The sequence below is a fragment of the Thunnus thynnus genome, chromosome 6 (genome assembly GCF_963924715.1).
Source record: "Thunnus thynnus chromosome 6, fThuThy2.1, whole genome shotgun sequence".
Taxonomy (NCBI): domain Eukaryota; kingdom Metazoa; phylum Chordata; class Actinopteri; order Scombriformes; family Scombridae; genus Thunnus; species Thunnus thynnus.
Window position 1 is genome coordinate 27,824,023 of NC_089522.1, and position 18,452 is coordinate 27,842,474.

The following is an 18,452-nucleotide window of genomic DNA, read 5'->3' on the forward strand; positions in this document are numbered from 1 at the left end:
TGCCTGATGGAGCCGTTTTACATCTAATAGTTCCAAAATGCTACAGTTCGGTATCATTTTTATGCTAATACAGCACAATTATACGTGAGAGATGGAGAGTTTTAAAATTGCTTCAGATCTCATTTAAGATCGTCTCTTTTTTTTCTACCCCCAGCCGTGTCCTCAGCTTCCCTCTGTGAAACCTTGTGCTGCTTTCACGGAGTGAGTTTTTCCATCAAAGGGTCTCTGCAGCGCAGCAACGCTGAATCTTCAGTGCCTGGAAAGTCTCCTGCGAGGACATCGAGATCCGGTCGCCTCATCCTCTACAGCTCATTAATAAACATCTGCAGACTGGATGTCCAGCCAATCTCTTCTGAGGACAATGAGGGTAGCTCTGGGTCATCGTAAACACCCACATTTCTGCTTAAATCACCTTAAAACTTTACCCAAAAAGACTGCGCTTCACAGAACTAACTGACTGACAGTGGTCCTAGATCAGTTCTTGGGACTAGAGTTGAGGGAGGGAGAGGACAGAGAGAGAAAGAGAGTGAGAGAGAGAGAGAGAGAGAGAGGGAAAGACAGTGGGGTTGTGTTTCTCCTCAGTCAGACAGACAGGAAGTGGATCAGCAGGAGGGAGGAAACCCCCTTCTGGGCTGCTGGGTCACAGGTGGTTCTGCTCAGGGACTCGCAGGGGGCCTGGGTGAGGGGCATGAGCCTTGGCTGTCAAAGCTGGCTGTCCTCGCCTTCCACTGCAGGACACACAGACACAAGGCAGTCATTCATAGAGCATATGCTGCCCTCTGTTATTGAAGTTTATTTAGGTCTGCGCTCAATAACAGAGACTATTTTTAAAAATAACTATAAAAAAACAAACAATAACTCAACATAAAGATTTCTGCAGTCTGAGAAAGATGTTGCTGAAGCTACATCTTAATATCCCAACATGCAACACTTTTATAGTATCTTGTACCCTGCCATGTTAATGCCAAGTACATTATTAATGCACAACTAAATGTGTTACATGTTTTCAATTAATCACTACAGCTGTTCCATAACTGAAACACAATGATTTTATTTACATTTGTCCTCACAATTTGTTTTTTAAACATGCAAATTCCTCTCAAATCAAGTTGACTTTCTCTCATTTAAACAACTGTTGGATACTTTCAAGTAATAATTGAGTTTTTAGCTCAATTTAACATGATTTGACCCCTTTTAAAGTCGACCAAATCTCAAAAAAACAGTGAATTTGTTGGTTCCTGATAAGTAATCTTGTAGATTTTAATTGTTACAGCTCCTCTTTTGAAGTATTAAAATATGACTTGTATTAGTTTTATATGTATTTCCCCATATTTCCACACATTAAATTATATATGGAACTATAAGAGAACAGTATATGGAGTAAATTTTATACAGTATTGCAATTGACTGTAATTTCAGACATTTCAACATCATTTATCATGAGTTTAGTTTGTGAGTTTGTTACACGATTACCAGAAATCATTAAATTAGGTTTTCTAGTTTTAGTATTCTTTACAGCTGTCACTGGTGAGGTTAAAGGGTGGAGACGATTTCCACAAAAATTTCAAGTAGCATTATTTCATGAAAAGAGTAGCAGCCCCGGAGCAATATTCTTCCAGCGGACCGAGAATTACCAGCTAAGCTTTTGATTCCTCATCCGAAATGACAAACGCGTCCAGAATAATCCTTTAAAAAATGTCTTCAGTCCCAAACTTACCTCTTTCTCAGACTTCTTGGACTCCAGCAGGGGGTGCCAGTGTGCAATGGGCTTACGCGGATAAGCCAGCATCTCGTTCCAGTGGTCCCTGCCAAGTCCCTCGGCGTTGCATCCGAGCCGCATCACACCAATGATCTCATTATGACCTACCCTGTGGACACACACACACACAAACACACACACACCGTATAAATACATCTGACTTAACCTGACGCGACATCTCATACATCAATTTGGTTTTTTTTGTAATTGCAAGAGTGGCATCGTGAAATCAAAGGAGACACAAATCTGAATCTGAATGTCCTGCCAATTGATACAGAGATTCTGCAGCTGCTTGTCTCTGTGACATTAGAATTGACTCATCTCAGGAAGGACATCAAAGCAGATCTTTGCTCCATTAGCAATGTCTGAAGTGCAAATGATTCCCGAGATTATTAGCTCAAGTTGATCATAAGAGCAGGGCTGTGAAGGAAACACAAGGGGCAAGGTTTCTAATCCTGGGAGTGTCTGCTCCTTTTATACTGCACGGTACAAAAAAACAAAAAAACTACACATTCTGACCTTTAACACGCATGTTCTCATTCTGTCAGCTGTCTGCACTGCATCCACTTTTCCCCTTTCTTGTTAAAGCTTCACACACAGGTGAACACAAGGTAGTGCTCTACTTTTTTTCCAGTGGTGAAGAAGAAGAAGGATTGTGAGCTTTCTCCCAAAGATCCCCTCCAGGACACATAAAACTCTTTTGCTTGGTTCAGTTTCCTTGTTTTAAATCCTTAAATGACACATCATCTACTACATCATCTTTTCCCTCATTAAATATGAGTTCATTACGTCACACTTGTGTAAGTTGTTTACTTGACCACGATTGCCTCCAAACTAGCTGTGACGTCACATATGATGCTCGTAGGTGAGCACAGAGAAACATCCAACTTTCAGCAGATGAATGTGAAAATATCCAAGTCAAGGATCAAAAAGGAGAACACGTTTTTAAGGACTTCAAGTAAAATCAGCGATACCAAATTGTAATAATACTCAATGTCAAGTAAAAGTCTTGCATTCAAAATTCTATTTAATAATTTAAGTATTAAGAAAGTTCTCATCATGCAGAGAAACTCTGTTGATCTATTATTAAATATGACATTAACGCTGATGCATCAATGTGTGTTTTACTGTAACTGGTGGAGGTGGAGTTAGTTTGGACTACTTCCCGACCTGAGGGTCAGGCCCCTGCAAAAGGTCACAAGATAAATATGAGGGGTTGTGAGATGATTAAAGGATGAGGCTGGCAATTTTCTGTATTTTCCCTATTTGTCAGCAAATCTCATGTGCAGAGACAAACCAGCAATGAACTCATGCCACTAACAAGTAGTAGTGTGTGCATTCAAAGCCTGATATATCCTCCGTTGTTGTCCAAAAACTATTAAAAACACGTCAGTGAGTCACACTGTTGCACTGGGTGACATGTTCCTTTGCCATGAAAAGTTTGGGTATGTTACTTTGTTTAGAAATCCTCCAAAGACTGATAACATCGATCATGTTTTCAGTCTCTGGAGAGTAGTTCTGTGTAAAGCAGAGGCTTTGTTAGTTTGTTGTGCTACATATCACAACCTCTTGACTTTGTGCTAAAGTTCAATGCTTTACAATGCAGTACAAACATGACATTTGTTACCAGCCACATCCTTAATGAGTGGAGGAGAAAAAACTTCTGCAACACATATTTGTATTCATATTGAAACTTGTTTTTTTGTCAAATATTGAATAATTTGATCTCTTTGGGGCTAAAACAGTTCTTCAAATTAAACCATTTGAGAAGCGTCTCTTCGGTGGGAGTGTAAACAACTCATAGAAATCGAAACCAACTAGACAAAAAGATCAGGAATCATTGGTTTAATCATTAAAAATGTGTTGTAATTTGTAAGCTTGTGATATTTTACATTTTTAATGTAAAATCTTCATCTGCAAAGTAACAACTTATTATAACTGTCAGATAAATGTAAAGCAGTTAAAAGCACAATATTTCCCTTTAGTAGAAGTATAAAGTTGCATCAAATGGAAAAACACAAGTACAGTTACCTCATTTTGTACTTAAGCACAGTATTTGAGTAAATGTACTTTCAACCACTGCTTTTTTCTAAACTACTATAATTTAACTGACTCTAATTTATCCAAATCTATTTTCATTAACATTTGATTTTCTGTCCTCAGATGCTGAATTAGATGCTTTACGTACAAGTCGTAGTCCATGACCGAGATGTGCAGGCTGACGTGGTCCATACTGTCCGGCGGGATGTCAAAGATGATGGCCTCATTGTAGGTGGGATTCAGAGTGTTCTTCTTTATGCTCGTCTTCTTCTTTTTCAAACGTCTCCCGTCACATATGAGCGACACTTTGACGTAAGGATCTAATTGGTAAGAAGAAAAGAGGAAGAACAAGGTCAGAGAAAAAAAGTGACTTTCTAATTAAACATCATGATGTTTTGGACGCCCCCCAAGTTATCCGTCTCGTTTTGGCTACCGGCAGAGTGATAATTAGCATGAAAATTGGGCTTCTGAGATGATTAAAAAACAGCTTTTATGGTCAAAAAATCTACAAAGATGCCTATGAACAGAGAGGCTTTTCATCCCCCAGTGTGTGTTTTCTTTTTCTTTTTCTTTTTTTGGTTCCTACTTAAGCATGGCAGCAACCCTGGAGGACTTGGCATCGCTAACGTGCATAAAAGTGGATGAGTCAACGCCTTGTGTAAACAAAGAGGATGGGAGGCCATGGATAGCTTAAGTAGCGTGACTGAGAAAGCTTCCCGATGAATGCTGATTTCAATCTTGATCCGTCAGCGGCAAATCGCCTCGTATGATCCATTATGCCAGGTTTTAGTCAGATGTAAGATGCCCAAAAACTATAAACAACAAACAAGAGCGCTTTCCTCTGCAACATAATGTGCTTGAAGGCACAATTTTTGATGGCTACGGTTTACGATGCACAGATTGAAATAATGGCAGACAGCTAAACCCCTGAAAACTCAGGGGATTGAAATTGTGACTCACATTAAAATTTGTGAAATGTCATTAAACATCGGGAGGAAAAAATGTCACATTAACTCCAAATTACAGCTGAACTCTGGCATTTCATGCACAATAAATGTCAAATTTTACAAGTGGTATCAGTATTGTAGAGAAACATGGAATAGAAAAGTGGAACAACAGTCTATTAAAATAAACAGACAGCCTGCAACTATTTGCTGACAATGTCTTAATATTGCAAGTGTTGAATATTAATAACTGCTGAAATAAACAGAACCCAGCAGTGCAGAGGGCTCTCCACTGTTTGCTCATTTTACCTGACATGCTTACAATTGGATATTCAAAGGGGGATCGTTAATTTTGAGTCGGTGCAGCTGGAAGTGAATCACACAAACGTATGCACACAGAGAGCTGCATAACACGAACACACACACACACACACACAGACCTGAGTATCCAGTGATGTCCATGGCCTTGAGGTTCCTGCATTTAATGACAGTAAGTGTGAGTCTCCCTGCGGTTGGCAGGTAGCAAAGTGAGAACATGATCTCCCCAAGGTCAACGCTTTCCTGTAAGAACACACACACACAAAAAAAAAAATCTCCTGAGTTTCACATTAATATTCAGGTCTGATCCCCTGATCCAGAGTGATGTATAGTTAGTATAGAGAGGCGTTTTCTCAAGGGGGGTGTTTCTGAGATCAATTTTATTTTTTTGTTTATAGTCTGGTGTTTGTAATTCAGTGAAGCAAACTGATGAAGAATATACTTTATCTCATGGACCGTTGGTTTATCTGTTGACCTTCTCCGCCTCTATGTATTTATTGTCCTGTTGTTGGCACAAGTAATAAAGTTAGATTCTCACAGCTGAGAATAGTAGACTAGCTAATTAGAGCACAGATCAAAGAGAAAAGTGTATTTAAGGAATAATATGATGCAGAATGACGCAACTTTTCATTTGCATTTTTGGCTCAAAAAAAAAGAAGTGAAGTATTATTTAATGACTGAGCTGTTTTTTGAAAGACAAACAAATAATATTTGTTGTGAAGCAGAATGCAGGTTAAACAATGAGTTAGAAAATAAGAATAAAAATCATAGGTCACACTTTTGAAAGGACAAGTTAGACATTTTGGTAAATATGCTTCTTCGCTTTCTTGCTGACAGTTAAATGAGAAGATTGATACCACTGTCATGTCTGTGTATTAACTATGGAGGTAGAGCAAGGTGTCAATTAACTTATCTTAGCATAAAGACTGGAAACAGTTAGCCTGGGTCTGTCCAACGGAAACTAAATCTACCAACCGACACTTCTAAAACTTGGTTTCCATCCAAATGTAGCACAATTTTAACCGAATTTCTGGAGAATCTGCCAAAGTAAATTCAAATGAATGCGCATTTCCATCCACTGCCATTATATGAATGTTTGGAGTCCGATTGTCAAGATAAACAGCTGGTGGCCCTAATTTTCCAGTCGGGCGCTCTTTAACTATTACAGAAGAAGAAGGTGCAACAAGATGATGTGATTAAAAGAGCAGCAGTCAAAGCTGAAATAATAAAACTGTCTTTAAGGATTATTGCTTACTTTCAAAAACATACCCAACGTCATTTATTATGATGATGTTATAAAAGCTGTAAGAAATCTATTGATCAGAAATTTTCTCATTAAAATGAGTGTTTTTAAATGTTTCACTGAGAAACATTTTAAAAGAGATATTTCTTTCTCAGTGAGAATATCAATGTGTGCTGATCTTTTCTTAATGCATCTGTGGACAAGAAAAAAGAAATGCCAAGTTAAAGGTGAGATGCTGACATCTCACCACCGAGAGTATATATATGCAACGCAGTATCACACCAAAGCGTGTAATACACCTGCGGGTCCACGGTGTCAGTGTCACATTTTGCTTCTTCCAAGGCGTGAAACGTGCACACATGTACATGAGGAGCGTTTTCTAATCAGGCGCCTCTATCGTCAGCAGGACAACATAATTTGTCTGTACTTTCCAAAATCGTTACGCATCACTGTTAGAAAATAATGATGTTGTATGGTGTGACAACGCTGCGGTTCAGGTCTGGTTAGGTTTAGGTACATAAAACACTTGGTTAGGTTTAAGGAAAGATCATGTTTTGGGTTAAAATGATCACTTGAATCGTGGTGTGGGTTAAGGGTTAAGGGTTAAAGTTACTACGTCCTTAAAGTTAGGCAACCTTCGTCCTCATGGCAACAGTAAACAACACAACAACTGTAGTTACGTACATGGCCCTCTTGGTTGGAAACAGGAAGCAAACAGCGCTCTCCTGCAGATAAGTCCACTTTTTGCCGTCTAACTATCTAGCCATCCACCCAACCTGCCTCCACCTAATTTGTCTAATTTGGAAATTTGTCACCTTATATACATGTCGTCTGAACTGTGTGACTTCTCCGGGTCATAATTAGGCTTCTAAATGGAGTTGTTGGCATTGAGTATACACACATGTACACCTAGGAGAGGCAAAAGGTGACACTGACACGGTGGACCGGCGGGTTTATTACACACTTTGGCGTAAAACTGGGCTGATATACTCTATATGTTTACTATTTGAGTAAGAAAAAGAAACAGAACAATTAAGCTTCACTTCTTGAGATTATCCAGCCGTCAGTATCTCTTTGGAGCAATTTGGTTTAATTCTGAAATAATGACTGACCTCCTGCTCAACACACTCCCCAAACAGTGAATTTCATTACTGTCATTAAAGCTTTCATTACATTTAACCATGAATTCAGATTATGTTTTCAGATGATCATTATCACTCTGGACAGTAAATTAAAACAAAACAAAGACAATATCAAATTTACAGCTCAGTATTTCCACAAGATGGAAAGAAAACAAATTACCCGCACAATCAGCGAGAAAATGAGGTTTAGAAAAATATTTGTTTTAGAGGCTCGCACCATAAAGATTCCTCGTGTAAGAATCCTAAATTACAAAAACTTCCCGAGCACAGTCTGTCCACACACTACAAATATTAGCTTTCACTTGTGGAGAGACAGTCACGGTGGAGTCCCTACAGAGCTAATAGTCTCAAGTCGAATGAAAGTCCTGTTATCTGTCCCATGTGAGTGCTCAGCTCTATCCTATAAACAGTATTAAGGTTGCACAGACCCCTAATCACTCCGAATGAGCTCGGTGAGAACCCCACTGATTGGCAAATCCCAACACGTCTGTCTCAGTGCTGCAGTCTTGACGTCTCTGTACACACGCAGCTGCGATTTGGTTTTTTTCTCTCTCCGCCGCGGAAGTGAGAGATTTTGTTTGAAGGGTGTGAAGGTTCAGCCATAATGTGAGAGTCATGTAGAATCAGAGTAATGTGAGAGCACAGCAGAAATGTCAAGTGTTGTAGAAGCGTGAAGTGACGCTGTGATTGTCCTTGTTGAAACACTGGCTGTTTTGGTGCCGCTCAGTATCATCCGTGCTGCATTAATCTTTTTTTTTTAGGCCTCACAGGCAGCGATGCCTGTTGTTCTGATGATCAGGTTGTCAGTCGTTCCACCACTTTGACTGAACTATTGGATGGATTAGCATGAAATTTTCTACAGACGTTCATGTTCCCCAGAGGATGAATCCCACTGACTTTGGTGATGATCTCACTTTTCATCTAGCACCACCAGCAGGTCAAAGTTTTAACTTATCCAGTGAAATATCTCATTATTTACCGGATGTATTGGGACAACATTTTATACAGACACACACGGTTCCTAATTATTTTGGTGATCCCCTGACTTTTTCTCTAACACCACCATGAAATTAACATTTGTGATTCTGAGTGAAATGTCTCAAAAACTATTGGATGACCTGCCATAAAAATTGGTGCAGACATTCATGTTCCTGTCAGGATGAATTGTAATCAAGTCAAGTTATATTATATTATATAATAAAAGTAAGGCTGCAACTAAGGATTATTTGGTCTATAAAATGTGAGAAAAAATGGTGAAAAATGTTAAATGTTTTCAAATGTCTTCTTCTATTCCGACCGACAGTCCACAACCCAAAAATATTCAGTTTACTGTCACAGACGACTAATGAAACCAGAAAACATTCACATTTAAAGGTGCAGTGTGTAGGATTTAATGGCGTATAGCTTTGACGTGTGCATGTAGGAGAATCTACGATGGCCATGAAACTCGCGAAAAACTTGAAAGGTCCTCTCTATAACCGGTGTTTGGTTTGTCCATTCTGGGTTACTGTAGAAACATGGCGGTGCAACATGGAAGAGGAGAAAGGGCTCATTCTAAAGTAATTAAAACACAACAATTCTTAGTTTCAGGTGATTATACACTAATGAAAACATAGTTATGAATGTTATATTCCATTTCTGCCAAGTCTGTTCCACTAGATGCCACTTAATTCTCCACACTGCACCTTTAAGAAGCTGGAATCAGATATTTTTTGCATCTTTTCTTAAAAAAAGACTCAAAATGATTAATTGATTATCAAAATAGTTGGTGATTAATTTAATAGTTGGCAAATAATCAATTAGTTGACTAATCGTTGCAGCTCTAATTATAAGTATATTAGCTTGGTAATGTTAGCATTTAGCTCACAGCACCACTAGCAGCCTCACGGAGCTAGCTGTTAGCATTGTTTAAAAATCAACCGCTAAGTCCGGCATTATTTACATTTTAGTCATTTGCTCCATTTACATAGAGTGTTTATTGTTTTACAGATGCCTTACTACAAAGAATTATTATGTCTTTAGTCATTTCCACACTTGACAAATACTCTTCTGCATTCTTGCCACTGATTAGTATTTAAAAACCTTCCTAAAATAGTTTGCTTAGATCAAACACGCATGAGAATTAGTCTGAAATCAATAAGGATACCCGTCTCCTGCAGACTCTTTATCTAAGTAAAGCTTGTAAGTTGGTCTTATTGATGAACATCTCTCCTTGATGTATGCACTGAGGAAATCTGCTGGCTCTTTTCCTTCACCCTTCCTCCCTCGGCTCGGTGCAGGCGTTTCCTCCTCCTCCTCCTCCTCATTAAGCTGCACAGTGTTTGTAAGCGTTGTCTTTATCTTAAACGACATACCAATTCATGTTTTTTGTGTTTCTACTGAAAGTCCCACCAGCTGTGCATTCTTTACTTTGCCAATCTTGAATTTAATGTGAGCAAGGGATTTTGTCATAAAATCATTTGGTGGTTCAATAAACTCGGTGTGCCAAGGAGAGGACCGCCTGCTTTTTCTGCCTTCTAAGCAATAACGTTGAGGTTATTGAACAACCCTTGAAGAAGCTCAAGTTCAACATCTGGGGGCGGGGGGGAGCTGTCAGATAAAAAGGGCTCTGTGGAGGTGATAAAGTGATGAGGACTCTGAGGTGCCTAACATGGTGCCAGAGACAAAGAACATATAGTTCCTGAAGTAATCCTCTGGACATTATCAGCAAGTAACAAAGCAAACAGAGAAAAAATAACTGCATGGGTAAGCTTTTAGCCAGAAACACCTTTTTTTGTTTGAGGTGTTAAAACACCTCAGCAAGTCTCTCTATATGTATTTGTAAGTGGAAATAGTGTTTTGTTTGTACAATACCAAACTATATATCTGATTTCTCAATAATATATTTGCTGTGTGAAGCATTTCTACTCATTTCATCATGTTATTGGTTGAAAACAGGACTATAGCCATGAAGGATTTTGTTTTAGTTCAGCTAATACAGCCTGAACGCCGTCAGAAAATTCAGATCAGGCTCTTAGAAGGCTTTAAGACAACTTGTTGCATTCACAGATTTTCCTCTATTTTCTCTTGGATGTGAGCAAAATTCAGTAATGGTCCAGGTCTGTTGTACAAGCCATGAGCAGATGGTCTTGCCTTTCCTCACGGGATGATAAAGCACTTAGTTTGAAAGGACACGTCCACACTTTTTCAAGTATGTCTTAAAACAACAGTCAGGTGCCCAAACAAACATTGACATATGTTTTTCGTGCTGTAATCTTTCCTCCTGCTCTTACTGGCCATTAACAGATCCCCATCATGATGGACTTTCATTGTAAGTGACGGGTGACAAAATCTGCAGTCCTCGTTTAGTGCAAATATGTGGTCAAAAGTTTATCTGGAGCTGATATGAAACTTCAGCTGTCAAAATAAGTCAAATCAAGTCAATATCTTTCAAAGTTAAAGTCTTTTTGGTGCTATATTCTCTCTTTTTGTTACTATATTTCCACTGCAGCTGAGCTAGAAAACACTGTCCGTCGAGACACAAAGAAGGAATTTTTTTACTAAAAAGACAGTTACTGTGAAAGATATCCACTTTATTTGACCTCTGAAGCTTCATATTATCTTCAGATAGACCTTTAAATCATTTTTTTGAAAAAGGAGGCATGTGGATTCTGTCCCCCATCACTTACATTGAAAGTGCATTTGAAGGGGGTCTTCTAATGGTCAGTATGAACAGTACGAACCTCACCATAATATACAGTAAGACTTGTAAAATCAATAATTTGTTTATTGTTAAGTGTAACCTTAGTTACTGTACACATAACATTTTTTGGGTTATTTCAATTACTTAAGTTTAACATGCTAATTTATAGAGCCTATTAAGTTTTACAATATTGGATAAGTTATATATTTCTGTGGGAACAGTTCCGCAATATTGTTTTGGACTTTTGCAGAATTAAAAGTTTAATATTTTATATAATTGTTTCATCATCATTTACAGCACTTTAACTATTATTTTATGTATATATTTATATGTGTAACAATTTGAGTACCGTGTTCCCTTGCCCAGGTGTGAATTTGGTTCCTACCTGCCGTTGTTTTACGGGGACAGCTGTGAGTGTAACAGTGACAGAGTAACATGTGTAGGAGTACATCTCAAGTCTCTTATTTGATCTTTCCTCGCTCCTCGATCCTTGAATCAGAAGTTGTTCTGGTTCGCCATCCTGAGGGCCATCTCAAAGCTCTTATTTCTGCTCTGAGGATCGAGGATCAAGGAGGGATCTCTGAAGGAGCCATGAGTGAGGACACACAAGAGCAGCCTTCCTGAAGTCTTTCACTGGCACAACATGCCACCTTACTGATCTGATACATCACACCATCACTGCAGTTTCCAATTGTTTCTAATTTTTCAATTTTCAGTGTTCAAAACAGACCTTGGCCATATTCTGGGTTACTAAATAATGAATTCACAATCAGAATATCAATAAATACAGACGCCAATAATGAGTAAATAATATAAACGCATTCTGCCGGTCGAAATGGTTCATGTGCCTCTGAGCAGGACACAGTACGCAGTATAAATACAGAGTGCAGGTTTTTATTCATGTGCAGGTGTTTGTTAAACAGGTAACAGATAGAAAACAGCTGCTCTGGCAGTGATAACTGTGCACCTTTATTGGTATTAGCACAGTGCACATGTGTGCAGACACAAAGTCCATCAGATGCCGCCAACAGCTGTTAAAAAGCCAACTGATCAGCTGTGATCAGAAAGGGACGTCGCTTCACGTGATGCTTCAGAGGAAAAGACGTCTCATTTCTCAAAGACCATATTTCCTCGTTTCCTCTCTCCTCACATCTTCTCCTTGCATCTCTTCATGCATCCTCAGTCGGAGCTACTATGACGCAAGGAAAAGATGCTAGTGAGGGAAACATGGATGCAATTATGAGACTTGAGATGAACGCCAGGTGTGTGTGTGTGTGTGTGTGTGTGTGTGTGTGTGTGTGTGTGTGTGTGTGTGTGCAGTGAACCCCAGGAGATAATGTCCTGCCATGTTGATGTTGATTACAGAAGCTGATTCCAAGATAAATTGTAGGCCCAGCGCAGACTGGAGGACGCTACCCAGCAAGACTTCAGGGTTACATAAGTGTGATGTATCATTTGCCTCCTCGACATCACAAACGTTTTCTTTAAGCAAGATGGTTTTTTTTATCACCTTACTTCACGTCCAACCTTTCCTTCTTCACATCTGTCTTCATACGACTCTGCAATGACACAGAGTTGAGCCAATCTGCCTAAATTGAGGTGGTAATCATGATTGAAGAGGAGATATTTACGTGAATATGTTCCAACATCGGGTACTTTATGTTTGGCAGGAAATCAATTTTATATTTGTTTGTCCTGGTTTCAATGATGAGAGAAACACAGTTACACAATAGGATAAATACAAAGTTACAACTCATAGTGCATTTAGTTTGTAAAAATTATAATGGCTACTAACTCTATTTTCTCCAGAGGATGTTTGTCTCATTTGTATCACTGTCCACTCACTTTATTTATGTTCCTTTTGCTTTTCATGTCTAACTACGTCCATGTCACTCCTTGAGGGGTCATTGTGGACTAAAGATTTAGTCTAAGGGGTCTATTTTAATCGCACATGCACAACTTGGACCAGCAGAAAGCAGGAGGTCTTGGGCTCCTGCTTTGTATGTGCAGCCATTCAAGTGCAAAAGTGCTGGATGAATGTGATTTGTATCCGAGGGTGTGGTGATTATTAAATACATTCTCAGCCAGTCACATCACTGCTCTCATAGCTATGAAACAGCTGAACACACAACATCCCAAATCTGCAGCCAGAGGCAGATGTTGTGGAGTTTTTTTTTAAAGTTAATTGGCACGTTGATGATAGAAATAAGTAGTAAAAAACATTGGTGAAACAGTTAATATGATCGCATCCATATTTCAGTTTTAAGTCTATTTTATTTCACATTGTCACGTTGTTTAGTAATTGATGTGGCAGCAGCATTTGCACCATGATGTGTTTAAAGGGGATATATTATGCTTTTTGTGATTTTCTGTCATTTTTATACTGATATAATGTTGGATGTCTATGTTAAACATGGTCAAAGGTCCAAAACGCAAAGTGAACATATGTAAAACTGCTGTCTTCAAGTCAAAAGCCAGGGCTTCAGCCTGCTCTGAACACTCCGTTTACTAAGTTACCTCCTCTTCCTCCTCATGATGATGTCAGATTGGTCACACATACCCATATACAGCCTTAGCCTTTGTTGCTAAGGTTGTTGCTAAGGTTGTTGCTAAGGTTCTTCTCATGTTCTCCATGCAGATTTGGGCTTGAACATGTTCGGATATATTTGTGAAGTTAATATTTCGAACAAAGAAGACAAAGAAAAAGAAGTAAAATCCTACTATTATTGTTTGTTGACGTAAGCTCCCGAGCATCCAGAGGTCTGCTGAGGTCAGAACAGAGCGGGCTCATCGGGAGGGGGGCCTTAAAGCGACAGGAGCTAAAACAGCCTGTTTCAGACAGAGGCTGAACTGACAGGCTGCATAAAGAGCCAGTATAAGATAAATGAAGAGTTTTTTGAACTTTCAGTCATGCAAAGATATTCCAGGAGAGTCCCAGAATAAAGATATAGACCTGGAAAAGAATAAAACATGAGACGCCACTTTTGTTAAAAAAACAAAGGCGAGGAGGCAATGATGCACAGTGTTCTGTATAAACAGACTATAACCGATCGGTCTGATGTGTGTGGAGGTGTGTGTTCTTATTTTGTAGTCTGGTGTCAGATTGCAAGTGATTTAATCAAAGTAAACACAGTGGAAAAGTGTGTTTAATGGTGCTGCAACCGAGCGCGGCACCTCTCAAATCCAAGGCTGCAGATTTATCAACATATCTGTCCTGCTGCCTACAGATGCTGCAGAGGCTTCATGAACTGAAGGAGAAGCTTTTCATGGAATATAAATCAGCTGTGGACAACAGACACTGTGAGAATTATTCATTCTAACTTTAGATAAATGCAGACTGCTGAAACATTAAACATTTTTTGATGCTGATGAAGAGTGTTTATTTGCATTTTAAGCATTATTCCGTTACTGTATAATAAGAGCTGTTCTCTATAGAGCTTCTGCAGCCTGGAATATGCTCCCTACAGGCAAAAGACACATCAAACGTAGATTTCCTTTCAAAAAATCACAAAAAGAATCTGTTGAATACTATATAGATGTTACTTTTAGTTATTGCAATTTTGGAATCTTTTTGATTATTTTTTTATTTCCTTTTTGTTTCTGTCTTGAACATCTACTTTTTCTGAGTTATTTCACACTTATTTTCTGGTTCTTTGTTTTTGGCTCATTCTGCTTTTTCTTCTTTTATTGATCGATGTGGTTTTAAATCGCTGTTTGTTTCATTGCTGCTGTTGTTTTGTCGACTCCATGAAGAGTAGCGACCGCTCTGTAAAAGCTAATGGGGATCCAAATAAAGAATTAAATAAATAAAGCATAAAAAGTGTTTAGTTTGTTCTTGTTGATACAATAATCGAAGTGTAAAAGTGACTTTGTGCCAGAAAGATGTGGTTCTGAAAAGTCTATTCTCAGTCCAAGACAAAATTTCTACTGAAAAAAACTGCTTGTCCTGCTTGTGCTGGTCATTGCACCGCCACAAAAATATCAACCACTGAGTCTGAAAGTACTGGAATCAGCCCTTTATAACATGTACCATGTGTATGTTTTAATTTGAGAATGTAAACTTACCCCAAGCTAACCCTCCACCCCAAATTCCCAGAAAAATAACTGAGGACATGACCTCAGTTTCCTCAATGGTTGAAAATGTAATGAATATATATGGATTGTAATGTAACCTTGAGCTTCCTGCTCAATGTGAGACATGGATCTTATAGGATAAACTGTAATCCTCTCTACAATCAGTCATTCGATACTGAATCTAGTATAAGAAGCCAATAGATTCTTACACTGGTGGCATATTCGATGTCCCTCCATATGTTTGTCTCCCTGGAGAGGTCCGATGTCTCAAACAAGTTGTCCAGCACCACCTCCCCGATCATATCATGTCGTGAAAACCGGTCAAAGTCAAAGACGCTCATGTGGAGCTTCCTGACCGCCAGCTCGTCGTAAGGCACAGGAAACTGGAAGCTCTCGCTGAATGTGGGGTTGAGCGTCTTCCGGTGGACACGTGTCTGGAACTTCTTGCGGTCGGGCAGCAGGTAGATCTTCACGTAAGGGTCGGATGTGCCGCATAAGTCCTTGGCAGGAAGGTCCACTGCCTTGAGGATGTTGACCAGCAGGGCCTCGTTTTCGTAGTCGTACTTGAGGGAGAAGTTAATCCTGCCACAGTTTTTGCTGCTGCCGTTCTTGGATGAATCCTCTGATTCCAGGGTCTTCTGTTGATAAAGCTCCGGCTGGATGCGGCCAATGCTGGTGGGCTTTTCCTCTTTGTCCACCATATAGTCATTTCCCAGGTCTAGACTGCCTACCTGCATCTGCCGGGGCAGGTGTCTCTTGAATGAATTGTGCCTGCAGGGACGGGAAGGACAGAAGGAAAGAAAGAAAGAGAGTGACAAGGAATAGCTGTGGTTTGTGGAAAAACCTGTAGTGAGGTTTTGAATTCAAGTGACACACCGAGTTGACCTCAAAGAACTAAAACTGACAACAGGAAACTGACTGTGTCACCTCATGTCCTCTGTTAATGGTGCAATTGACAAAGACAGCAGCCAACGGCTACTTAATTTATTTCCTTTGTGAATAGAAATAACTAGTTAGAGGCCTTTATTCATAATAAAAAGAAATTTTAAAAACAATTTCTCTAGAAAGCTTACTATTCTCACAGCACTGTGAATCTCTTTGAATAATCCTACTGTATGCTTGGAATACAAATGACCAATTACCAAGTTTTGCTTTATTTTTGCTCTTCACTAAAACTGTCTTATCTTTTTTGTATGTGGAAACATTAAAAGCAGGTGAAATATAAGGAAAAAACTGCACTAAATTCATGAAAAGACCAAAAAAAAGTCTGTCACCGACTGCCTCTGATGTCGATTCAACGTGTCCAGTTGGCCGAACATTAAACACCAGCTTTGCTGAATGGTCAGAAGCGGTGCCTGATGACTTGCTGTGTCGGGGTCTTAAATGGGAATTTCTGCTGCTTTGGTCAAGGACAAATAGATTTGCTTTTAAAGGATACCTGCATAATAAGCAGAATGGACTACTGATGTTCCCTTAATGACACGGTCAAAACATGAAGTTCTGCCTCAGCGAATGTTTTTTTCTCCACTATGTTTCATTATTTCTCATGAAGAACCCATCACATATAATTAGTTTTACCATAATGACCTGCACAGAGATGCCTCTGAGGCAGAGTAACACGATCTACAGTATTTCTTATAATTAACTTTGTAGATACCAAATTGCAGAGATAGAAAATTCCTACCATCATTAGTGATATATTAAAAGGTCCTATTTGCTGCCTACTCGCTGAAAACACATCATGTGTAGCAATGAGGCTCTTTCTGATATTTTCTGTATTTCATGTTGGATTATTGAAGCTTCTGCACCACAAGTCGTGTCTTAAATTCTGCATGTGTGCATGCATGCATACTTGTATGTATCCCTAAGCATATTTACATATGAATAACCACATCACACAGTCTCATGTATTAGCAGCTTTGCACATATGTGCTTGAGTCTGACTAACCGAGTGGAGGAAGCCGGCTCAGTGGTTTGCCTCTGCATGCGTTGCGTGCGGCGCAGGAAGTGCTCCCTCATGGAGAGCTGCACATCGGTGGGGATGTCGGGGGATGTATGGCTTATCTTCACCGCCGCCTCCAGGAAGCCCATCGAATCCATGGGGTCCTTCACCTTCTCTGTCGCCATGGTGACCGGTAGCTGCTGGGGGCTGGGCAGCAGGAGAGGCGGCTGGAGCGGGCGGTGCTCGGGGCCACGGGCTGGGTTGAGGGATGGACTCGGGAAATGGGCCTTGTTCCGCCAAGGCACCCAGCACAGCTTCCAGGAGATGAACGTAAGAAGGCCCAGCAGAGCCAGGCCACAGACCACAAACACACCGAGCAGGAGGCCAAAAGTAGCGTCTGGTGGCGAGCCGCAGGGACCAGAAACAGAGGATCACACAATATGGATAAACAGATGGTGATTACAAGGGTGAGAGAGGACAAGAGGACAGAGAAAGAGAGAGAGAGAGAGAGAGAGAGAGAGACAGTCTATTAGGTTGAGATTCTGGCAAGAACAGTCTGGTGCTCTATCAGTGGTTTTTATATAAGACTGAGGATGGCGAGCCAAGTATACTGGGAGATGTGCTTCATAAATATTAAAGTAACCTCCATTAGTCTTCACTTCAGCCAAGGGATAAGGAAAGCATATTAATGTAAACAGAATTCAAATGTGGGTACGGTACACACTCATGCACACGTACACATACACGGATCATTTTTCTGTGACATTAGACTCACTTTAGAGGTAAAAGTAATTATAGCCTGACAAATGATTAAAAAGAAAACAATATAATCTGTTTGAATAGATGAAAACAAAGGCTCATGAGAATAGAAAGAAGGTGTCACAAGCCGTCCTCTGGGATTTTTTTACTATCAAACAGATAAAAGGAGCCGGGCACAGTCAAACTCATTAATTTTTCCAGTATTTTGAATGTGCTTCCTGGGGAACAAGCAGCATACAAAGACCTGGAGATGCACCCAGAATGCTGACAAGCACTCTGCAAGGATTCATAAGGACTGAGGCGGAAAAAAAAAAAGCAAACAGAGAAAACATACTATATCTGTGACTTTGCCTTTGGGACTCCTGCAAGAGGCAGTCCTTTTCTTGATTTAAAGTAATTATATTTCACCACCTGATACTTGGAATGTTTTCCGCACTTTCCAGCTGGGATTCAGTTCAATTCTCTAAATTTTGCTGGAGTGTTCTTTTCCACAAGCTCTGATTACTCGGATTTATCTACAATAACTCACGCTGAGGAGCGGTGTGGTGG

The 18,452-nt window shown here is 39.7% G+C and overlaps 1 protein-coding gene across 1 annotated transcript; it reads right to left on the reverse strand.

Annotated features, from left to right (window-relative positions):
• Window positions 1–368: 368 nt before the first annotated feature.
• syt6a (synaptotagmin VIa) lies at window positions 369–17,466 on the reverse strand. Its single transcript, XM_067593155.1, has 6 exons — window positions 17,151–17,466; window positions 15,412–15,973; window positions 5,184–5,304; window positions 3,948–4,119; window positions 1,718–1,868; window positions 369–728 (listed from the first exon to the last, which is right to left on the reverse strand). The coding sequence occupies exons 1-6, from the start codon at window positions 17,327–17,329 to the stop codon at window positions 657–659; spliced, it is 1,257 nt and encodes a 418-aa protein (XP_067449256.1). The 5' UTR covers window positions 17,330–17,466; the 3' UTR covers window positions 369–656.
• Window positions 17,467–18,452: the final 986 nt, after the last annotated feature.